This window comes from Molothrus ater, chromosome 2, assembly GCF_012460135.2.
Source record: "Molothrus ater isolate BHLD 08-10-18 breed brown headed cowbird chromosome 2, BPBGC_Mater_1.1, whole genome shotgun sequence".
Taxonomy (NCBI): Eukaryota; Metazoa; Chordata; class Aves; order Passeriformes; family Icteridae; genus Molothrus; species Molothrus ater.
The window spans coordinates 22504868-22528848 of NC_050479.2; the positions used below are offsets into that span (position 1 = coordinate 22504868).

General features: G+C 35.2%; 1 protein-coding gene across 3 annotated transcripts in view; it reads left to right on the forward strand.

Moving 5' to 3' along the window:
* Nucleotides 1-23981, forward strand: part of NLGN4X (neuroligin 4 X-linked) — a 163753-nt gene that overhangs the window by 134053 nt on the left and 5719 nt on the right. For all 3 annotated transcript variants that reach the window (XM_036386933.2, XM_036386925.2, XM_036386941.1), the window contains 2 exons: nt 13266-13451; nt 15409-16198. In XM_036386933.2, coding sequence (XP_036242826.1) covers nt 13266-13451; nt 15409-16198 — 976 coding nt within the window. The remainder of the gene's footprint in view (nt 1-13265; nt 13452-15408; nt 16199-23981) is intronic.

Genomic DNA, 23981 nt, shown 5'->3' on the forward strand with positions numbered 1-23981 from the left:
AAGCTATGGCTTCCATTCCATGCTCCTGGGTAAATCTGTGCTTTGCTCTGGATAAAGAATTGTTTTATCAAGGAAAAAGAGCAGAATACTAAGTGTATTTGTAGCTTGCTGCCTGGGTGTTTCATCCCCTTTAGATCAGTCATCTGTAAGATTTATCATCTGTGATTTTCTATTTACTTTCATTAATGAAAACATTTTCTTTGCAACATGCTGAATTAGAACTGGAAGTCATATTCTTCTTTATTCTACTATTAATTCCAAAAGCAGTTTTCTGTGTCTTGGGTTTTCAGTTTCTCTACTTGAGTTTCTTCATTTGCAAAATAAGAGTAATCATATTTTCTTACTTTCAGAGGCAGGGCACCAATAAATTACCATGACATGAAAGAAAACCGAAATGAAACAAAACCGAACAAATGAAAAATAAACAAACAAAAAACCCAACCAGAAAAACAAAAATCAAAAATATTGGGAAGAGATAAGAGGTGAAAAGAAGGCAGGACAGAGTGAGATAAAAGTAATCCTATGACAGAAATTGCTCTGTAGACCTACAGTCAGCAAAGGCTAGTTTGACTAGCGAGCATTTATACACAGCTGTATGTCTCTGCCACACCTTTTTCATCAGTTCCTTTTCCAGAAGAGCAAAGCAGTAGGGATTCATGCTCTTGTACTTACTGCAATCTTATTATCTGAACAATAACAGAAGGAACACTGACATAGACTTCTGGTATTTTAAGACAAAATCCCTTGATATTAATCTGTCAAAAAAAAAAAAATCTGTCGGGGTTTTTTTAACCCAATTTCCCACAATCTATTTCACTTGATATGAAATTAGTCTTAGGTTCTAAAATTTGGTGTAAACAGGATTTTTTTTTACATCCAAATTGTGAAATTAGAAAGTTGTGGGCCTGGAAGTACAAGGCAACTTGACACTCAGATTTCTATCCCTCTGTATAGCTCAAAAATTCTATTAAAAGGAATGGATATGACCTAAAGTTTAAGACCTTAGAGGCAATAATAATGATGCACTAACAAGCAAGTAAAAATTCTCAGATCATCCTTTGAAAATGAAGAGCCTTGTATCCATCTATTTTCTCATTGCAATGAAGACTGTGTATATTGAGATTTATGCTTCTTAGGGGGTATTTTGAATACTTGTGTGGGTTTGTGTGTTTGTGAATGTGAATGTTAAATATTTCAGAACAAGAAAACATTAACAATATGCTGAAATTCTTTCCAGGTTGGGTATTTTCCTGATTTCTAGTCCACATTATCAGATGCTATATTTGGTATCAAACTAAACCCAAAAAGTATATCTGCACTGATGTTGTGTTCCTAAAGCTCTTTCTCAGGAGGATATTGATGCGATTAAAAATCTTGGATAAAAAAAATTTAAAAACTGTGAATGGGCTGAATGACCCACTTAGAAACATATTTGGTGACCTGCCATGAAATAGTTAGAGAATGAAAAAGCACCATAAAAAATTCTGCATCCTGTTGGGAGCCCTGATATCTTCAGTAAGAATATCAGTACAAAGACTTGTTGTCACAAACAGACAAATAGTGCTTGTGAGTCATTCCTTTTATTCCAAAGTAGCACGCAAGCAAAATTGTCTCTGTTCATAGTGCAATAAATTCAGCAAATGGTGACAAACAACTCACCAGCTTACATAAAAGAGCAGGCTAGCCAGGGTAAGTTAAAAGTTTCATTAATTGTTAGGTAAAATACCAATTGCCACAAACTGTTTTACTTCTATTCATGTATTCTGTATGTATTTGCATTGCAAAAGCAAAGCCCTCTGTATATTACAAACTCTGTGGATCTAAAATGAGCTTTCTAAAAATAGTCTGAAAATTATTTATAAAGAACATATTCTATAGTAAGCAGTGCTGGAAATCCTTTCTGGAAAGTTTAAATTAGATGTGTGTAGTCATGTTGGGATGTTTATTTGGTAGCACTGCCTGTTGGTTATTTGTGTTTGATTAGATGTTGAACCCACTGTCTCTGTGATCCTTGAGGACGCCCGATTTCATATTTTAGCGTCTATTCTACAAAAGTAGTGTTTATTAGTAAGGCAGTCAATGGAGAAAGATAGGCAGCTCTGGAGACCATAGGAAAGACTGACCTTTCCTTAGTCAAGTTTTTCCTAATTAAGACAAAGCAACTGTCCTACAGAAGCAGACTGCTGGGAGCCTTCCCCTTAGGAGCTGGTAAGGCTTGCATTCAGGAGCAGGCAGTGTGAAAAACAGTTATTTCTCATCTTATCTTGATAGTATTCATACAAGATGTAGAAATCTATTTTACAAACTTACTCCTGCCCAAAAGAGATATTCCAATTGAGGATAGAATTTATCTTTCTGGTGAACTAGAGTGACTTCTGGTGAACGAGACAGGTTAGAAAAATCATGGGGCCATAAAACAAAGAGGCAAAAGGAAGCTGTGTGCATGAATAATTAAAAACTTTGAGAGAAGGGAAAATAATTAAAACTGAGCAAATAATTTTATTTTATTTATGTTTCATTTGCATTATTATTTAAATTCCCATGGGAAAAAAGACAGCAAACCAACACTGTGAGACAGCCCAGAAAGTAGACTCTGCATCTTTTTCCCATATAGCAATTTTTTTTTTGTTACATTTACTTTTCTAGAAATAAATATCACTTAGTGGGTTGAAATGTTTGACAAAAGACAGATTTGTATTTTTCAGATTGTACTTAATGAACACTAAATACACACACACACACACATGTGTGCTTGTGTGCTTATATGTGTAAAAAAATTCCACTGGAGACCAATATGTAGATAAACATAGGGCAAAAAAAGTACAGTTCAAATTAAAAAGAAGTGAGGGAATTGCAATTTCTGTGTAATACCCAGAAGTTATGAAGTTCTGTGAACATATGTGAAATAATGTGTTAATCTATTAATTTTCACTTTATGATGGCCATTTTAAATCAGATCAGATTTGGAGAAACAGTATTTCTTTAAAATTATAAATTTTAAATTGGAAAACATAACTTTAGATAATTGTGTGAGTTGCGTGGATGCAAGATGCAAGATGCTTTGAGTCATATTTATGTCCAAATAAAACCAGACCAGTAAGTAAAGCTAGAAATGTTAGTTGCCATAGTTCATTGTCTTCTTTTTACCAAAAGTCTAGTGAATGGACAAAATAATCCATTTCAAAAAGAGCTGGTGAAATGCTTTGAATGTAAAAGTCAGACCATAACATCCTGCTGGAGTTGTAGATATCTTCAGTAAGAATGTTTTCCTTGTCACAAGCAATGGTAACAAAAAAGAGCAAAGAAGGTTAAAGAAAATACTAGAATAAAGAATTATTTTCATCTGTGATTGCTTTGTTTGTTCATGTGTATTAGTTATATAAAATAGCCTTCTGATCTGTATCTAGGCAACATGAAATTGCTCCATTTTAATAGTAAGGTATGAATGTAAATAATCATTTTAATAGGCACATACTGTAGAAGAAATAAATTACTGCTTTACCTTCCTGTAAAAGGTAAAAAAAAGCAAAAGTTGCATTTTTTGAATAAAGATTCAACAATAACTAGATTTACTAAAACCTTTCAACAAAGTAGAAGCTTAAATATGCATAAGTGCTTTCATTTTGTGTCTAATGATGTAACTTGAAGAAACTTTTGTACACAGTCACCCTCACTTTTGCTTTTCTTCACTGGGAGAAATAATTTCATTCCTATCAATGCTTTACCTAGACAGATGAGAAACAGTGACTTCTGGGAATCCAAATATGAAAATGAATTCCCAGTGCTTCCACCCCCCCCCACCACCACCCCCTCCTCCCCAATTTATTTAACACTTCACAGCATTGTATTGTATTTCTTGTCAGTATTTTTTAGAAGCAGGATAAAATGAAATGGAACAAAAAATGTGTGTGGTCATTCCTAGATATTCTTCCTTCTGCTGAACATTAATCTAGGGACAGATAACATCCAGCAGAAGTGCTTTTGATGTGGTTAATGTTTTTTTTTCATTAACTCTCAGAGGACTGAGACTCATAATTTTAGGATTATGTTCTTGGATACATGCTAATAGAGAGAAATATGAAGTATGAAGATGTAGAAACCAGCCCAAAGAGCTCAGCCAAAACTGCAGAATGTGAATTCCTAGCCCTCAGAACGGTTTTCTAAAGAAGTGATTATTTCTATTACATTCACTTGTTGAAAATAATAAATAGAAAATTATTGGTTTTATAATACTATTTTGAAACACTCAAAACATTAATATTTAGCAGTGTCTAACTTTTTTTTAACATCTGTTTCATAACCAGAAGAATTCAGGAGGAAGACAACAAAGTCCATATATTCAGCATTTACATTTCATAAAATAAGATTCATGTGTGCAAATCCAGAAGCAATTTGGGCTTTTCTGTATATTTAATGCATCTTTTAGAACTGTCTCTCTTAATCTTTTGCTATGTTAAACAATTTGAAAGCATCCAAATCATTCTAGGAAATAAATATTTTTGGCTTTATAAACAAAATAAATCAAAGCTTTTCAGGCATCTCAGATACATCTGCTATGAAGAATCATTTCAGAAGATCTGTCTTTTTCTCACTGGAGTACCCAAAGTAAAGTCTGGATACAGTCATATTAACAGTTTATAAAATTCATCCATATTTTCTTTTGCTGCACATTGATTTCTTTCTTCAACACTTATGCCTTCTACTGATGGTTGGTAATTAGCATATTCTTACAACTACTTTGCTAGAATTTGAGCCCTGACACTTCTTAGCTTTGCTTGTTTTGTAGAGAATCTCAGTTGCCTTCAAACACATTGAGGATCATTTGGAGCAGAAATTAGCAGAAGCTCAATTTTTAGTAGTGAAATATTGAGTGCAGGTGAAGTGTTTGCTGCTTTAATGCATGTCACCTAATGCCAGGAGAGCTTGACTGATTCCACAGGAATAAGATTCATCTGGGAGATTTTCATAGCATGTTTCATTTTCTTAACAGAAGGGGTAGTACAAATTACCAAAGCATGGGAACTGCTGTCACAGCCTCGCTCAGACCTGACAGACAGCAGCAGTTTGTGCAGCCATCCCTCTGACCTGCTCTGCTTCCCAAGTGGATTCTCTGCAATTTCCGAATTTCTTGTACTTTCTTTAGAGTAGCAACTGATCACCTTCTTCCCTGCTCTTTCAACACCACCTTGCAGGTGCCTCCCTTGCACCTCTGGTGGCACAAATCAGGAGGAGCTGAGGTGGAGCTTCTCGTGCCCTTAAAGATAATTCCTGTTAAACTTTTCTTGTCTTGTGAAGAGTGATTGCTTAGTGGCTGATTAGAGTAAGACTGTGACTCAGTGCTTTAATTTGGCTTCTAGAAATGGTGGTGTTTTTTGTTTTTTTTTCTTTCTCTCTGCCATTATGTATAATAGAAGATTTTCTGGAGACTAATCTTCCTTTACAAAAGTTCACCCCTGTGAGTAGGGTCTCCCTACAATTCATATCTCTGTATGAGATGCCAAATTATTGATAATGTGAATATTTTGTAACGACTGATTTAGGACTGAATTACTTTGCTTTTGAAAAGTGTTGTTTTGAGTATGACAGCAGTGAGCACTGGGGAGACCAGGTGGATGGTATCCCCAAAAATCATATCTGACACTTGAGAATTTTCACTTCATCATTTCCAGTGGTCTCTCAGAAATCACCAAAACTGAATCCATCCTGGAGAAAAAATTAAGAGCTAGAGCACAATTTGGAGATACTTAGAAATCCCAAAAACTGTTCTAAAAACAATTCTGTCTTAGTCTCTCTATTCAAGTATTCTTTATTCAAGTTTTCTCACATGGTCTGCAAATCACTACATGCATGTGTAAACAAAAACAGTGTAATAACTGAAACCATCACTATTAGCTGAACAAAGTATATCCTGGGTTCATAACCCCAAACAAATAAAAAGGATAATAGTAATTCATTACTGTTAACATTTACATTGATTTAGTGCTATAAAACATATATTATTAATCAGAGAAGCACAGAAGAAAGCACCAAAACCCAAACCCAAGAATAAATATATTAGTGAGGAAAATCCCACATTAGCTGAAACATTAAATTTAACAAATCTAATCAATATTTCCTTTTCTAAATTATGAATGTGATAATTGAAAATCTAATTCCTCCCTAAGGGCCATAAGTAATTCTATTAAGAAGCTGTTATATACCACTTAAGGAAGTTTGTGTGATGCCTATGAAATGGTAGCTATAGTACCACAAACTCAGCTATCAATAAGTGACTCATTAAAATGTCTAAAATTTAAATGTTGGTTCTTTCATCTTATTTTAAAGAATAACTTTAACTCCCTTGTTATTACAACTTTTAAAATCAAATTACATCCCAAATGACATGAAAAATAACATACAAAGAGAATTGGAGCTCTGGAATTTGTTTTGTCTTTCTGCTTAGAGAAAGGCCATGGAAAAGTACTGGGGAAAGTAGCTGCTAATACAATAGGTTTCAGAGTTATAAATATATGTGGAATAATACAAAGAACATATGAAAAAAAAAGGCAAAACCCAAATGGCATCCCTTTAGAAATGGAGATTGTGCCATAGGTGTAGAATACTGTACTGGGACAGGTGGGAATTAAGATTTTTAAGGTGGGAATTAATGATTGAATTAAGTTTCTTCAGAGCAGCCCCTATGATGCTGTGGTTTGTGTCTATAGCTAATGTAGTGTTGATAACAGACTGATATCGTAGTTGTTGCTGAACTGTGCTTACACAGATCCAAGGTTTTTTATTTTTCCCATGCTGCCCAGAGACAATAAGTTGGAGGCTGATGAGTTTGGGAGGGTGAGCAAGAAGCAGGACAGTGGACCCACATTGACCAAGCAGATGTCCCGTGGTGTATCATCACACAGAGGACACAATGTCAGAGGAGGATGTGGGGTGGGTCTGACTTCCAAGTAGCTGTTTTTCAGACACTGGCAAGGCTTCACTCTGCTTTTGGGAGGTGTCAGATGTTGTCCTTTCCTTTAGTTACTTTTTTCCTGTTTCTTTCACTTATTGTGCTCTGTCTCAATCTATAATTTTTCTTGTGCTTGTTTTTTGTATTTCCTCATCTGAGAAGAAAGAGGGTGTAACTGCATTAGTGCTTCATAGGTAGTCATGGCATATTTTTCTTTGTAAATGCCTTTGGATTTGACTGTCTAGATCAGTGATTATGAAATATTTTCAAATTGTAGGCTGATGGCACCAGATATTTATTAGTCTCTCCTTTAACACACACACTTTTTTTTTCTGGCAATAACATTCCCAGAGCTGTTAATTTGCTGTTAATCAAGCTGTTAACCATGTATTTAACAGTAATCTTTTTTATTGAACCTGCTGTTTTATTGATTGTATATTATACAATGGCATGTTTAACTTGTGAATATTCAGTTAAATGGACAGTAGATCATTGAATGTGCTCTGAAATGTTTGATGCTGTCATCATTATTTACCATATTTTTTTAAAAAATCTACATTCCTAATGATTGGCAAAATCTTCTTCAGTGACACTTCCTATAGAGTTATGTGCTTCTCATCATGAATAATAACAATAGAATTGAATAATGTGAACATCTTAAATCTCTAATATTTTAGATAATATTCATTGGCCAAACCTCGTTGCACAATAGCTTCAGTGCATTTTACAATGAACAAGGCAAATTTAAGAGCAGTTTAAGTTTAATGTACTAATTTCAACTAGATTCCTTAAAAATATTTCATTGTAGAATATCATAATGGCTTGACTGTAGGAAATTGTTGATCTCCCTGGTGTTCCAATAAATTTATGTTAAGAAGCTTTTCACTGTTTAGAAATATGCATAAAAGTAGGTTTTAAATCTTGTTAAAACGTATCCTGTTGTCTTTTCTCATTCTTTTACTGCTAAGTGTTCTTATGCATATTTATTATCCAGAATATTTTCAAAAGACTTTTATATATTTCAGATTAGATGTTTTTCTGAATTGTAAAAATCTAGATTTTAGGTTTCAGTACTGAATCAATATAGGAACCAATAATCTCACCTCACCATCACTGACCTATTCTTTTGTACTGCATATAGTAATGAGATGATCTTTCTAAAATAACAGATTTAAGTTTTACCTTCCCAATAGAAGTAATTGAAAAGAATCCATCAAGGCAGAATCAGAAGAGACTGTTTTCTTAAGCCCAAGCTAGAAAATTGAATTAAAATCACCACTGTATTTTAACATAATCTATAACCTCATATAAAAACTGTAAGCTATCTTCACTGTTTGTTCCTCTTCACTTACCAAAATCTGAGTTAAAATTTAAATGAGTGTTATTTTCAGCTAGATATGGTAAATAGCCATGGCGTGCAGAAATTCCCTTTTATGACCACTGCTTCAGAATCACACACTATCCTACTTCTTAAGTTTCTGAATATTAAAACATTTGTTTTGGCAGAGCACCTGCAAGTTTCAAACCAATTTGCAGCTGGAGGAAAGGCATTGTTGTTTTGTTTTCAGGATGAAGAAGTCTCTGTGTAACATTATTTCTGCACAGACCCGTACATAGACAGTTGAGAGTCCTCTCATTTGTTTTAGTCTCTAGGTAGAAATTTCAGGTGCAGCTGTGATGCTTACTCAGCTTTGCATATGCCAGTCGTGCTGCAGGAGTTTGAGGTTTTTTCTGCTAAACCTGTGCCAAGGACATCATCACACTATCTTACATCCCACCAGCTTTTCAGTAATGTGGACATCATACATATAGAGTCAAAAAAACCCAAAAAATATATAGTTATATTGATTCCAAGCAAGATATTATCCAGCCAAACATCCTCCCTCCTAACACTATTGGGGATGTTTGGGAATGGTTAGGGAAGGGCAAGTGTAGGACAAATTTATGTGATAATTCCCTCAAAGCTTCTCTATTCTCCAACTATTTATATTTCAGGGTCTTCCTGAACTAACTATAGTCTCTATGTTCTCAATAATCCCCAGTGAATTTTACTTGGCATTTGAACTGGTCCATTTTTACAGTAGTAAATATGATAAGTACAGACAAAATCTATTAGAAAATATGAAGGCTCTGCTGTATGCTTGCCATTTGCTCTTTGCTTTGAAAAGGCCCTACTCTGGTATTTCACAAATGTAAACAAAAAAGACATGATTGTACTCTGGAGCACACTCTCCAGTATCTTATTTATATTGCTTATGTCATAGTTCTTCTCAATCAGTTGTTGTACAAATCAATCTTTGTATGTCACCTGACAAACAAACTGCAGCAGGCTATTGGACAGCAGTCATGAAAAGGCATAAAGACAAAAGAAATGTAAACTCAGAAAATGCAGCAGAGGCTTAACAAAGAGGACTTAAATAAATCAAAATGCACGTACTTGTTGATTTTCTACAGATTTCCTGGTGATTAATTTCTTGTTGTGACATCTTGGCTGTTTAATGTTTCTTACTAAGTTTGGCATTATTTTTTGTCTGAGGGCTGTGCCTCAGAAATGAAACATTTTGTTTTTAAGAAAACCTGTGAAGGGCAGAATTTGAAGCAAAAGTGCTTCATTTACAAAGAAAAGTATGTTTCATTTCAAGTTATACTTTTGGAATTGGTTGTAATACCTAGTAAAATTCATGATAGAATCAAGTTCAATTTTTCATTATTTATATTTATATACTGCTATTTTGAGCCAGTAATATAATACCAGATTTCACCAAGGCAACCTCATCTGTTTCCGCTGGGAAACAGTCCCCAACTTGGGGGGTTGGAAAGGAGGGAGAGAGAGAGGGGAAAAGGCACAAACCAGCAGAGTAATATTCACAGTTGAAATTCAGGCTTTCAGACAGCTATGAAATTGATTTGATATGTATTAGGCCCATGGGGCCAAAATATGAAGATAAAGAATGGACTTTTCCTGCAGTGATGTAATATTGGGTATTGCCATGTGCAAAATGTCAAAGGGAACTTGTATAATTTATTTTTTAAAATAATTTAAAAAGAATGACAAAGTAGGTAACATAAATTTAAAAATGAAAATTACTGCAAGGTTGCAGTTATCATGGTCATTTTATTTATCTCTAAGGGTGAAATCATAGTTCTCAGATCATAATTTTCAATCTTTAACATAATGGTGTTTAGGGGGTTTTCTCCATTGCTTTTTTTTCTTCCTAAATCTGTGTATGTTAAATTGAAGTCCTGTCATTGGGAAAATATGTTTTTTATCCTCACTGTGGTTACACTAGTGTTTTAATTCAGATCAAGGGTGTATTTCCACAGAAAACCTCAGTACTGTCACCATTCCTTGCACATTGTTTCACATTGGAGAGAGTTTCTTACAGCTAGGTCTCTTCCAGGTGAGCCTCAGCTGGAAGATGTCCTGCCCCTTATGCACTGTGTCCATGAGAAGTCATTCATTCAGCCCATGGACCAAGCAATAGCTTGGTCATGATAAAATAAAGGACATGAAATGTGTACAGCGGGCAGGCAGACCACCCATTCTCTTTAGGTCTTGACTCTTGAAGGTCTGCCAGCCGTACTAGGGATGTGTAGGCATGGCCCCCAACCATTAGACAAGGCTAAAGCTGAGCAAAATTAAACTCTTTGGGTGGATTTTATGGATATTTTTTCCTTCTACTTGTCCCAGTGGGTGTCTGCATAACAGTTTAGTAGTAATGGGGAAATATCACCACTAGTATGTTGGGGCTTGATATCTCAGTAAGATTTCTGTAGCATATGGGAAAACCAACCATAAAGATAAAGGAAGGGATTTCTTTTTGTTTCAGTGTGATCTAAAGGAGCCTTGTGTGTAGCTTTGTGTATTCACTGTGTTATCGAAACAGTGCTAGTGACAGCATGTAGCTTTTTAGTAGCATTTTTAAAGGTTGTAGAAAAGGAAAATTCCCAGCAATTTCCATTTGCAATCTTTTTCTCCTTGATGATTTCTATCAAGTAGTTTAAAATGAAAGAATTTTTCTTGAATGCTTTCCTTCATAGAGTGAGAGAAAAATAAGTTATTTCAGGAACTTCAGCTTAAAGAAGCTTTTTTTTTTTCTCTTCACTGAAGTAATGTAGAAAAAAAGCCAAAAAACCCTTAGTGTTGTGTATATGTGGACAAATAGTTACTATTTGCCAGAATTTCTTCAAACAGCTTTGAAAAAATATTTTGATCTGGTACTCAGAGCATGAAAGAAAATACATCCTTGGCAAGAAAAGACAGATTTATGAATTCAGTTTGTGTAATGTGGGGCTGACTCTTTGCCATGGTGATTAGTTTTTAAATTAAGAAAATTTGTTCTTGCAATTAATGAGAATCAGCAGACAACTGTGGAAACAACAAAAAAAAAATACCTCATCTTTTGAACATGAGATATTCATTGACTGCAGTTTTACCAAGTTCACCTTTTAGAACATTTACTAAGAATTCAAAATTAAGAAGTTCAAACAGCTTTAGTTTGTTGCTGCTAGTAGAACTAAAACTGGTTTAGGCTCTGAATATTAATTACCATCCTTCTTTAAAGGTTACAACACTCTCTTTATCCAATGGATGTCATAGTTCTGATTGAATAAAGCCTTAATTATAGAGTATTATAGAATATTGCAGTGAGCTACAGCAACAAAGCCAGCAAGTGGGTTATTCTTTCTTTGACAGGCTTATAAAGATAATAAAGGCATGTGAAAAAAGAGAAAAACACATCTGTTAAAAACATAAATTGAGACAATTATGGATTAAGAGTGTTTATTTTTTCTCCATTTGCACAGAAGAGAAAAAAAGGTTACTGCCATTCTTATGACTGAGCTTTCCATTAGTAGAGGCTTTTTAAATGAAAAAGCTTTATCATGTTATTTAGCAATATGGATATGATTTGTATTCTGCTTCCTCCATTATGTGAATACCTTCCTTCATGTGTATTTTCATTTTTCCTATAAACAAAAAAATTATTACAGCCAATGCAAAGAGATCTGTTCCCCTTTACCAAAGCCTGGGAAATGTACTGCAAAGTCTTTTTTCCCCTAGGGACCTAAGACTCACCTTCCAGCCAGGAGCATGGAGGCCTTGTTACAGCAGGCTCACATGGTTTATGATAACAGACTCTTTCATTTCCAACTGCTCCAGATCATAGATCTCCTATGTCCTGGGTCCCCCTTCTAGAAAATATTTCTCAACTGATAATTAGCTGGGAAAAACCTGCCAAGCGATGCTGTTGTTTTGTCTTTGACAGCTGTCACTGATGCCTAAATCAGTAATGTCCATCTGAAAACTTCCATATGCTGTAAGATATTTCTAATAGACTTCTGACTTTGCAGTTGTCTAACAGGAAAAGTTGTCTAACAGAAAAGGGAATTAAAGAGAGGACTGTGAGTACCCAGCTCAATGTGGTAATTTGGACATAGCACAGGTCTTAACTGTGAATAATAGGCAGCAGAGATAACTGCAATGTTTCACCTTAGCTGGTTTCAAAAATTAATCTCAGTCCTAATCTTATGGTCATTTTGTTCTTGGTTGCAAGACAAGCAGCAAACATGCCATGCTTTTTTTCTAGAATCTGATAACCGCAGTACAGGAACAAAAAACAGCAGCACAGGTTTTCCTGCAATTTCCAAAGAGAAAGACAAGACCTGATTTGTTCAGATAAAGTCTTCCCACCAAAGGCTATATTGTCATGGATTTACCTGCTTTCTTCCTAATAAATATCCTCTGTGAAATTGAAGTGTAATTTTTTTTCTCCTAGGCTTTTTCATGTTTTTTTTTTTTTTTCTATTTACTTCAGCCTTCTTTTTTCTGTTTCGGAGTACATTTATCCATATCACAAGTACAGAAATTTAAAGAGCTATGTAGTTCAGGACAATTTTGGTAAGAAGTATTTAAATTAATGTGTTAGAGAGTGTCGTTCTCAGTCATAGACTGGCTATCTCACGTCTTTGCCCAAAAACTATTTCCTAAGATTTTGCACCCGGCTCACATCCAGTTATTAAATGTTTTAAATTGTCTTTTTGTATTGTTGCATTGTTACAGAAATATTTCAGTAAGAAAATAGTGATTCCTCATAAATGGGATCTCTGAAGTAGGGAAAAACAAAATCAAGCAAAATAGCACACAGAATGAGTTTCTCTGCTTGCTCAGGAGACATTTAACTAGGACTGTGACCTTTAAAAAGAAGAAAAAAAAAAAGCACAGAAGATGAAAAGATGGAAAGATGTGTTGTGAATATGTAGATACCCTGTAGCTAACTCTGTATCTGGTGAACTAAAATTATGGGATTTTGCCTTATAGGTTTTTTAAGTACTGGGGACCAAGCTGCAAAAGGCAATTATGGATTGCTTGACCAAATCCAAGCTTTACGTTGGATTGAAGAAAATATTGGATCTTTTGGAGGAGACCCGAAGAGAGTTACTATTTTTGGATCTGGGGCAGGAGCTTCCTGTGTCAGTCTCCTGACACTCTCCCACTATTCAGAAGGTAACAGTCTTCCAGGCAAAGTACTTTTTTTTCTTCTTCTTTTTTTTTTTTTTTATGTTAAAATGTAGTGAAAGGGCCAAACAAGGTAGGCTGAATTAGAATTACATGAGGTCTGTAATTTCTGTAAAATACCTACTAGATAGAATTCTGGATTTGTATTAGTCAACATAAATCTGTTTATAAGGAAAACTAAATGCTATTACAGCATAAATCTCATGCAACAAATGCCATGGGCAATATACTTTTTCTAGCTTTATCAACAGATTCCGCTGGCTCTTCTATCAAAGAATTTGCCCTAATTAAAATGGAAAAGAGCAATGACCTTTTTGATTTTTTGTACACTCTTGGCTGCACTTCCAACATATATGTAGATGCTTTCCTTACTTAGTAAAAATATAACTAAGCCTTATTAAAACTGTGTTTAACTCCCCACAAGTACTGTGTGATCCCACACAGTGTTTTCAGATTTTAGCAAGGGAGGTGTGAGATTTCTACCCTCAGCACCTCACCCTCCAAAAAAACCCAAACCCAAACTCCAAGAATGTACAGCACCAGTACTGAACTACAAATATTCCTGGTGATAAGATCAAATCTACAAAGACTGGATAAAAGACAACACCAAAATATCTATTGTATTTATTAATCCATGTCATTTCTATCACAATAAAACAGACAAAAATTTTTAACAGATAAGCCATAGCCAGAAGTTATAGCAGGGAGGCTGGAAAACACACCTAATTTTGAAATACATAGTTATGCTTGACAATTCTGTCTATTCATACAAATAAAATTTCAGTGAATAACTGTTGAGCAAGCCATGCCAAAATCAAGCAGATGGAACCATGAAAAATGTAACTGATTAAATAATTGAAATTTTTTAGTGTGTGCATTCAGTTATCATCCTCAAAGGTATATCAACAAAAATCCCACATGCTTTTCTAACTTTTCTGTCTTTTGCATTTTGAGAACATGATGGTAGAAACCATGTGCAGATGACACCCAAGTATTTCAGTTTAAATATAAAATAGGCCATTTAAGTGGTTTTACCAGAAAAAAACCCCACAGATGGGGCAGATTCACCAGTAAGCTCCCCTTGCCTTTCAGTGCTTTAAGCAAAGAAACTCTTCAGATTGGTTTTTCATCTATCCTTCATACTCCAGTTTATATATTAGTGTACATAAAATAACCAGAAAGAACAATTGAATACCATCTTGCTCTCTTGCAAAACAATTTAAATATTACAATTTTAATTCAACATATAAGCAGAGTTACACACACACACACACACACACACACACACACACACACACATGCAATTCAACATATAAGCAATGCTAGGCTAGAATATACACACAATAATAATTTAAAAATTAAATGGTAAATTAAAAATATCAGAATAGAAGATTCAAACATATGAAATTGCTTTTAATAGAGCAGATTTTTTTAAGTTAGTATGATGCATGGCTTTTGTAAAGGAAATGAGAATGTGTAATTTTCATTTGACCTTTAAACTACTGAAAGACGCATTTATGAGTGTCATTTACATGGCAAAGAGCATATGATTGCCTTTAGCTTTCAGTCCTTCAAAGAAATTTTCACAGCACTACCAATGTGGTAAAGCCAGAGGACTTCCATCAAAGATACAAGAAAACTGCAGTACAGGAATGAGCTTTGTTCTTGAAACAGTAACCTGAAACCTTCATGCTTTTTGTGTGTGAGCATCAAGAACATGGCAGATTTTAATTAGTAGCCTATTCTACATAGCATAAAAAGGGAGCAGCGAGTAGGATCTATGGAAATTTATTCAAAATTTCATTGAATGCATACTTTAGGGATTATATAATCAAAACTTTGTTTCCTTAGTAAAAAATACTTTTCATTTTTTAAAATATATATATATATATATATATATTTTAATATCTAATTTCATCTGTATTTAAATGATTTGCACCTGCAGGTTTGTTCCAAAAGGCAATCATACAGAGTGGAACAGCCCTGTCCAGCTGGGCAGTGAACTATCAGCCTGCCAAGTACACTCGGATATTGGCAGATAAAGTGGGCTGCGACATGCTGGATACCACTGATTTGGTTGAATGTCTGCGGAATAAGAATTACAAAGAACTCATTCAACAGACTATCACTCCAGCCACGTACCACATTGCCTTTGGGCCTGTGATAGATGGAGATGTGATTCCAGATGACCCTCAGATTCTAATGGAGCAAGGGGAATTCCTTAACTATGATATAATGCTGGGTGTGAATCAAGGGGAAGGTTTGAAATTTGTGGATGGCATTGTAGACAATGAGGATGGTGTTTCTCCTAATGATTTTGACTTTTCTGTCTCCAATTTTGTGGACAATCTATATGGCTATCCAGAAGGGAAGGACACACTGCGAGAGACCATTAAATTCATGTACACTGACTGGGCAGACAAAGAAAATCCCGAAACAAGACGGAAGACCCTGGTTGCTCTTTTTACAGACCACCAATGGGTTGCTCCAGCTGTTGCCACGGCTGACCTGCATGCCCAGTATGGATCTCCAACATATTTCTATGCATTTTATCACCATTGCCAAAGTGAAATGAAACCCAGCTGGGCTGATTCAGCTCATGGTGATGAAGTCCCTTATGTGTTTGGGATTCCTATGATTGGTCCCACAGAACTGTTCAACTGCAACTTTTCCAAGAATGATGTCATGCTTAGTGCAGTGGTTATGACATACTGGACTAACTTTGCCAAAACTGGGTAAGTGTGACCCCTAGCATTCATTTTGTTGATAGCATACTTCTAAAATAATCAGTATCCCATTCCAGTGGCCTCAAAATCTGATTTTGAAGTAGATGTATAGAAATATTTGTGCTAAGGCAGGAGGTAAATGAGGCTTATTCATATTTAATAGATTTTTAATTAGTGTGTTCCCTCAAAGTATTTTCTTTCAGTAGCTCAATGAGAATAATAACACACTGTATTTTTGGTTCAAAAAATAGGACAATTACTAAGACAAAAAGCATGTCTCAGAGAAAAGGTGGTTCACTAAGATACCGAAAAATCAGAGGCAACATGTCTGCTACTTGAAGAAGGAACTGTCAGGCAGATAGCACTTATCTGCTACAAAAAAAAGGAAGTTCTTGTTTTTCAGCGACCTTCACAGGGATGAGGACTCAGGGAGGAATTAGAACAGAAAGGCAGACACTGGAATTTTTTTTTCCCTCTGAGGGCTATAATGGCAATAATAAGTACTTGACTGGAATGAAGAAGAGACTCGGATATAAATTTTGCTTTGAGAAAGTTAAAAAATTAAATTAATTCTGCTTACAAAACAAATTAAAGACATCAATATTTTGATGAAATAGAGTTGTAAACACCAAGGAAAGAACCCTCAAAGCAGCTTAATCTGTGAGCAATATTAATAAATTCTGTTCTCTTCCTATAACATTCCTTTTAACAGTATTGCAGTGTTTTACTTCAGCGGCAAGGGCTTTTTTTGTTAACCTTGATTCTTCAGTACTGAATTAAAACAAAGATACTTGTGGCACAAAGGGGCTGTAAATCTTTCCGCTGAATGTTTAATGGCAGGATTGGGCTCTGGAAACTGCAGCTTTACTGCACTGCAGTGAACAGTGTGCAGCTATATAAGAAAAACTCAGATGCCTATTGTGAAACACTCAGAGGCTTTAGCTGCCCTTGTAGCCTTCCATGAATCTAAATGGGGGTTGAGAGAGAGATTTTGCAGTCTTAACAAGAACCTCAAGCATAAATTGAGTAAAAACCAATCAAATGCTTCAGGTCAGTGCACAAAGAAAAAAAAATCTTTTGTTGCACTGCATATCAGACAAACAGATACAAAAGCATGCAGAAACCCTGGAGTTCAGCAACAAAAATGAATGAACTGTGTAATATTTAGATGTATTTGGCAACAAGAAGTTTCAGTACTGGGATGGGCAAAGTTTGTGATGAAATCTTGGTTTATGGACAGACAATGCTGCATGATGGCTGTACCACATGTGCAGAGATGATGATACCATCAGTTTGTCTTTATTTTGGTAGATGAAGTGCTATGTATACATAGAGGACTTCAGATCCTTACAAATATACTCATTGGAATAATAATGGAGATAAAAGATCTCCATGGTCTCACTATTGTTTACAATTACTTTGTATATTAAGAAGTTGTATTTAAGCAGTTTTTGAGGCTGACAGGAGCTTCTCACAGTCCCAGCTGCCACCATTACTCACAATTTCAAGCACTTTCCAGCTGTTGCTGCTTGAAAACTAATTTCAGCAGGCTATACCCAGTTCTCTGGTTATAAAGCCATCGTCATACTATACCTAAAGGCAAAAACAGGTGCTTTGGGAGAGCCATTAGTAATTTCTGAAACTTCCTCATTGCTGATGAGATAGGAATGGTGTATATATCCTGTTACAGGCTCACTCCCTTACAGGCAGTCTGAAAGAAGTATCATTAGAAATGGCCTCTAGCTGTAACATCTCAGTTTTCAAAGGAAAGGAAAAGAGCAGCACAATGCATATTACCTTGATGGGGTCTTTTCTTCGTTTGGGTGAACAATGATTAATCGTTCTGCATTGTACGGGAGAATACTTGGAGGCAGACAATATTTTAAGATTACATTTATTCTGCACCTCTGGTTCCTCAAACAGAAAGGCAAAGGTTGTAGCATCTCAAGCCTAGAGCAATGAGATCTCTGGGGTAACTGTTCTCCACTCTGCTCATTCACTTGCAATCTGGAATCTCTGTACCCACTCAGATCCTTCAACTCTCAAGTTCAGAACTGCATTGCTGGGGGCTCTGCTTTGGTTTTTTCCCCACCCTATTTTTAATTGATAATTTCCCATCCTTATTATGATAGTACTTGTCTTGCTTTGCATTTGTACCCATGGCAACGCATAAAATTCTTTTAGTGGAAAGATTTTATTATTTCGCAATTCCCTGTAGGTAAGCTTTGAACATTAGAACTGCAGATATATTTATTTATTTTTAATGTGTTTGAGACTTTTCCAATCTCTATGACTCCCCCACAGAGGCTGCATTCAGGTACTTATTGTAAAATTATGGCTCAGGTGGTGCATCATTCAGATGCACTTTTAATGACAGGCCATCCATTGCTAAAAAGCACACACTGTTTAATGAGCCTACTGCCAAGGCTGGGTTTGCAGGGCAGGTCAATCTTGTAAAATCAGTAGGTGAAAGACACAGCACAGGGCACAGTACTTTTATTGTGTTTAACTTGTAAGTTGGTTACTGAAGCTAGCAAACAGGAGGTGACAATTAAAGTGTTTAATGGCAAATAGTTTGTGCTTCAAATGATGCCTGGAAGCTGCATTTTGCTAATCCTTCACCTATGACTTTTTTTTTTAATGATGGTGATTATTATTTAGAGTTTTTCATTTGGCCTTTTCAAAACTGTTTCCAACATGCCCTAGAAATAGGAAAACAATTTATTGCAGAGTAAGTTTGAGATACTACATTTGGGATACAAAAATGACAAGAAAATACAGCTTTGAATTCCTCAATGCACAGAAATATATGTGAGAGCTTTATTATGACGTGCACTTGGAGCTTCAGTCTGCTGCCAGTAGTGCCATCCTAACTGTAATGGTAATTTTATAGGCCAAGTTCTGTTTGTTAGGACCATGTTACCTCCTTTGCAGACACATCAGCAGGAAGAATGAACATGAGGGGTTGTGGGCCAGTCCCTCATAGATACTCTGCCGGCTATGCTCTTGTGAGGGATTTGAAGTTTCTCACGGTAGATACAAAGCCCTACGCTTATCAGAGACATCTATTAGGTTTCTAAAAACTGCCCTGGTTTTCAGGAATTACAGTACTCTACTTTTTATCCTGTTCATCCAGCTCTACCTGTGTTGATATTGGGAAAGATAAAGGTCTAGAGGATATATCCTTGTTTTCTTTGCATTTCAGGTAAATACTCCAGAATTATTTAGGTGCCATTGAATCTGAAGAACAAACCTGAGTTTTTTAGAATGTCTGTATTTTGTATGCAGTTTGGTTCTCTAATAGAAGACCTGATTAAACTTGTAGTTATTAAAGTGTAGTTTCAAACCAATTCTCAGGCAACTCTTTATGAGGCTTTTGCATTTCTTTTTGATGTTTTCGTCTGAAGAAATAACTATCTCCAATGGCAAATCTGTGTTAGCCAAACAAAACAGTGTAGTTATGGTTTGTGCTCCTTAGCTCTTATAAGGAGTCCTTAGCTGTTAGTCCTTAGCTGACAGGGAGCATGGCAACAGTGGGAACTGGTGATAATTGAGGAGAGGAGGTAAGGGAAAACATGCCTGTCAAACAGTCTTTCAAGAAGGAATGTCTGTGGCGTTATTAGTATTGTGACAGCATGAAAAGAATCAACAGAAGAATGAAGAAAAGCCAGTTTTTCTCTCCCTTCCATTTTTTTTAATCATACAGAGAAAAGAGTACTACTGAAAGAAAATAAAATACTGAGGGCCTTTCAGAGTGTTGGAGACAAAGATTATGTAACTGTGAAGACATTTTGCTCTCCAGTGAAGACAGAGAAGAACAAAAAATTTAAAACATTTCAAATACATCAATGTAAGAGTTCCTGAGTGATAGTGCTGTGGCAGAAGTAGTTAGAACATAAATGGTGTTTCACCATCTTATAAGGAATTTGGGAGATGAGAAAACTTCTTAATTCACTATCCTTCCCATGAAAATATAATCAGATATGAAATACCCAATTCCTTCATTTACTCTCCAGGTCAGCTACTAATCTACCTTGTGAACAGGAATGTGTGTTGCTCCTCAGTCAACATCCATTGCAGGCATATTTACTTTATATCACCTGAGAAAAAATTTGATGTTTTGATTTTACATCTCATGCTTATGAGGTTTGAACTGAATGACAATATACAAAAACATCTTAAGTTGTGCAAAATTAGTGCAGACTGAAAATGGGAGGAAAAAGGTGGCAGGTGAAATGGGATTATTCTGCGCATTAACAAAAATATACCTTAGGGAAGATATGGTCTTCTGTCATATGGAAAAAAATTCAGGCATTTCATGATAGAGACATTTTTTGGTGGCTGTTTGAATTCTAAAGGTGGTAAAAATAAGTAATGAGATAGCAAAATAAATAACAATAATCATCAATCTTGTTATAGTAGTCGGATGAAGAAAAGAGAAAGCTTCCCTACCAGCTGACAAATGGGGAAGCAAGAAATCTCCTCCCTATGAGAGCCAATACAAAGTTCAGAACTGGAAATATATTGTTCAGATTATACTGTTATCATGTTGATTGCATGTTATCATCATGATTGCAGTGAATTTTTAAAGAAAGGTTTCCTGGCAAGTCTTTGTTATGAAATTAAACACTTGAGACTCAAGAACATCTAGAAACACAAAGGAATTGTGAGAGTCTTAAAAGGCAAGGGAAAATTTGAAATTAAATTAACAGATCAAAAATTTTGTTGAACAGATGATTTGATACGAGAAATTATTTCCTGTACATCTATGTTTTATGCCTACCAATAAAGCAGGAAAATGGTTTATAGTAGGATAAGCTGCCCAACTACCCCAGGAAAAAACTTAACAATTTGTAAATTTTAACTTCATGAATTTTCTGCAGTGTACATAGCAGGAGGGCCAAGGGAAGTAAAAATACTCTTGTTTACTCTACTGAATATTTTTGGCAAATGATCATTAGTCTATAAAAAGCAAGATCCAAGGCCATTATTAGATCCTTTATTTAGGACTGGACTTATTCCTGTTTCTTGTAAAAAAAAAAAAACAATATAATTTATAGATTTACCTTCTAAGTTCAGAGAGACTATTCAAACCATTATATTAATTTTTTAAGTGATCAGCCCTAGAGTTGATTTCAATCACAGAGCTCTGATATCCTCAGCAAATAAATTACTTGTCTGTAGGGATGGTTGATTTTTTTCTGTTTCTTGTTTCAATGGACAACTTCATGCCCACACAGAGCTATGTAAACAAATATTAAAATACAAGCCCAGACTCATGTAATGTTATTTTCTCTCTTGTGTTTGGAGGAGGCGGCAGCATAATTGGCTGCTCCCAATAAATATAGTCAAAAATGACAGATGGAAGTAGAAGATGGCAGGGAGGAAAAAGGAGGCTGATATTTACTGGTTTTGCAGGCTTTTTGTAGGGAAAGGGAATCACAAGATACAAAATGGATGGAAGGGACCACAGTGAGAATGCTAATTTTAAAAAATCTTATTTACTAAAATAATCATCAGCTATGAGGATAATAATAATAATTTTTATAAGACCACTAAAAATTTTAAAAGTGCATGTCCAGCTTGGCTGCTTTTTGAAGTGAGTTCTCAGCTTCTTCATCTGCTATTCTGTGTATCAACTGCAACCTGTTTACAAGAGCTAACTTGAGGAATCAGTTCTCTCTAGATCCATTCCCAGAATCTTTTGGGATGTGAATCAGAACAGCAAGGGGGATGACACAAGATTGTGTGCCAGAACTCTTGCAGTATTTTGAGTTTCTGAGAAAAAAATGTTTTGCATTTGTTGATTGTTGATTATTAATTTGCCTTAGAATTTATATTTTGAACCCCAAAGTTTTTTCAAAGTAGATATATTGAATTGGGCCAATATCTTTGTGTTTACATTTTCCAGATCTTTCAGTCTGTTCTTTAATAACAAAATAAATAGCTTTATTTCCTTCTTCAGTGCATGTTAGAATCCCTCAAAGCAGCAGCATATATCTGTTTCTGTTCTGCTTGGAAGGGAATATTACTTCTTTAGTTTGAACTGGGATGAACAATTACCAATAAATTGTCTTTTTTTTCTGAACTAACCCAATTTGGCTAACTGTTGAAAGAGAGAAGCGGGGGGGGGGGAGCAAAAGGGAAGGAAGAGAAAGGAAAGAAAGGAAAGAAAGGAAAGAAAGGAAAGAAAGGAAAGAAAGGAAAGAAAGGAAAGAAAGGAAAGAAAGGAAAGAAAGGAAAGAAAGGAAAGAAAGGAAGGAAGGAAGGAAGGAAGGAAGGAAGGAAGGAAGGAAGGAAGGAAGGAAGGAAGGAAGGAAGGAAGGAAGGAAGGAAGGAAGGAAGGAAGGAAGGAAGGAAGGAAGGAAGGAAGGAAGGAAGGAAGGAAGGAAGGAAGGAAGGAAGGAAGGAAGGAAGGAAGGAAGGAAGGAAGGAAGGAAGGAAGGAAGGAAGGAAGGAAGGAAGGAAGAAAGAAAGAAAGAAAGAAAGAAAGAAAGAAAGAAAGAAAGAAAGAAAGAAAGAAAGAAAGAAAGAGTAACATTTCAGGACCCCTAGTTTGTATTTTTTAAATGTTATTGAAATGGGAAGGATGAGATATATTTCAATATTAAAAAAAATCAGCACACTAAACCACCCCAAAAAAACCCAAACACTAAAACCACAAGCATAAGTAAGCCAAAATACCAAAATATATAGAAAAATAATTCTTCTTTTCTCTCAAAAAAAAGTAAGATACTTTCTTTCAAGTAAAAAAAGAATGCAGGAATCATAAGATTATTAAAGTCAAATTACTTGTCTCATTTAAGAACTAAGAAATAACTCTTTATGTACAGCAAAGAAATGCTAAAGTAGGCTCTTAGATTCACAGACTTTTGAAAATGGAGAAAGAAGAAGCATGCTTTAAAATCTGTAAGGATATGTTTTGGTATTCCCAGAATATATATAACTGTACATTGGAAGAAAAGGAAAATATTAGAATTGTTTTCACAGGAAATAAGCCAATGCATATAAATGAATAACAAGGAAAATGGAAAGTTCTGAGTATGCACAGGAAATTAATAATGTACTCAGTACCATACATCACAAAGGCACAGAAAGCAATCATTGCTAGAAAAGATGATTCAAATTAATGTGCAACATACTATTAAACCTAGTATTGTAAAAGTAATTTTAACTTTCTGTATTTTTTCATGCTATTTATTTAAATATAAAATAATAAAGATATGCATACATTAATCACATCTAAATGCTCTTTGTGGCATTGGTTTGTCTTTATTCTGCACCTGTAAGAAAAAAAATGGTTTACCAATTTTGAAATTATCCCTGACTTGTGTACTGCTCTTTTCTTACTACTACTGAAGTACTTTAAAACTGGTTGATCTTAGCTAAAATATTTCTCATCTTAGTTAAGGCCCATTGTCCTTTGGCTACCAATAGTCATTTGCTAGTGGAAATGATGGAAAGATTTGTGACACAAAGGTAGTTCAAAGATGTTTTTTCACCCATGTAGCTATATAAATGCAGGAGGACTAATAGCTCAGTAAAAGAAAACAGGCAGAACGGTTCCCAGGTACATGTATTAGCCCTGCTACTTCAGGTTTTGAAGAGGTTTTTCTCCTTTGTAATATATGCAGTGAGTATAATTCTGTGTGTTCAGAAGGACTTCCAATATTGCCATGGGGCTTAGATGCCCATATTTACTACTTACAGCAGTGGAAGAAGTGGTACCTTAAATGAAAAAGTTAGTGTCAAATCTGGAGAAGAGTTGAACCTACACATTTACTATGGAAAG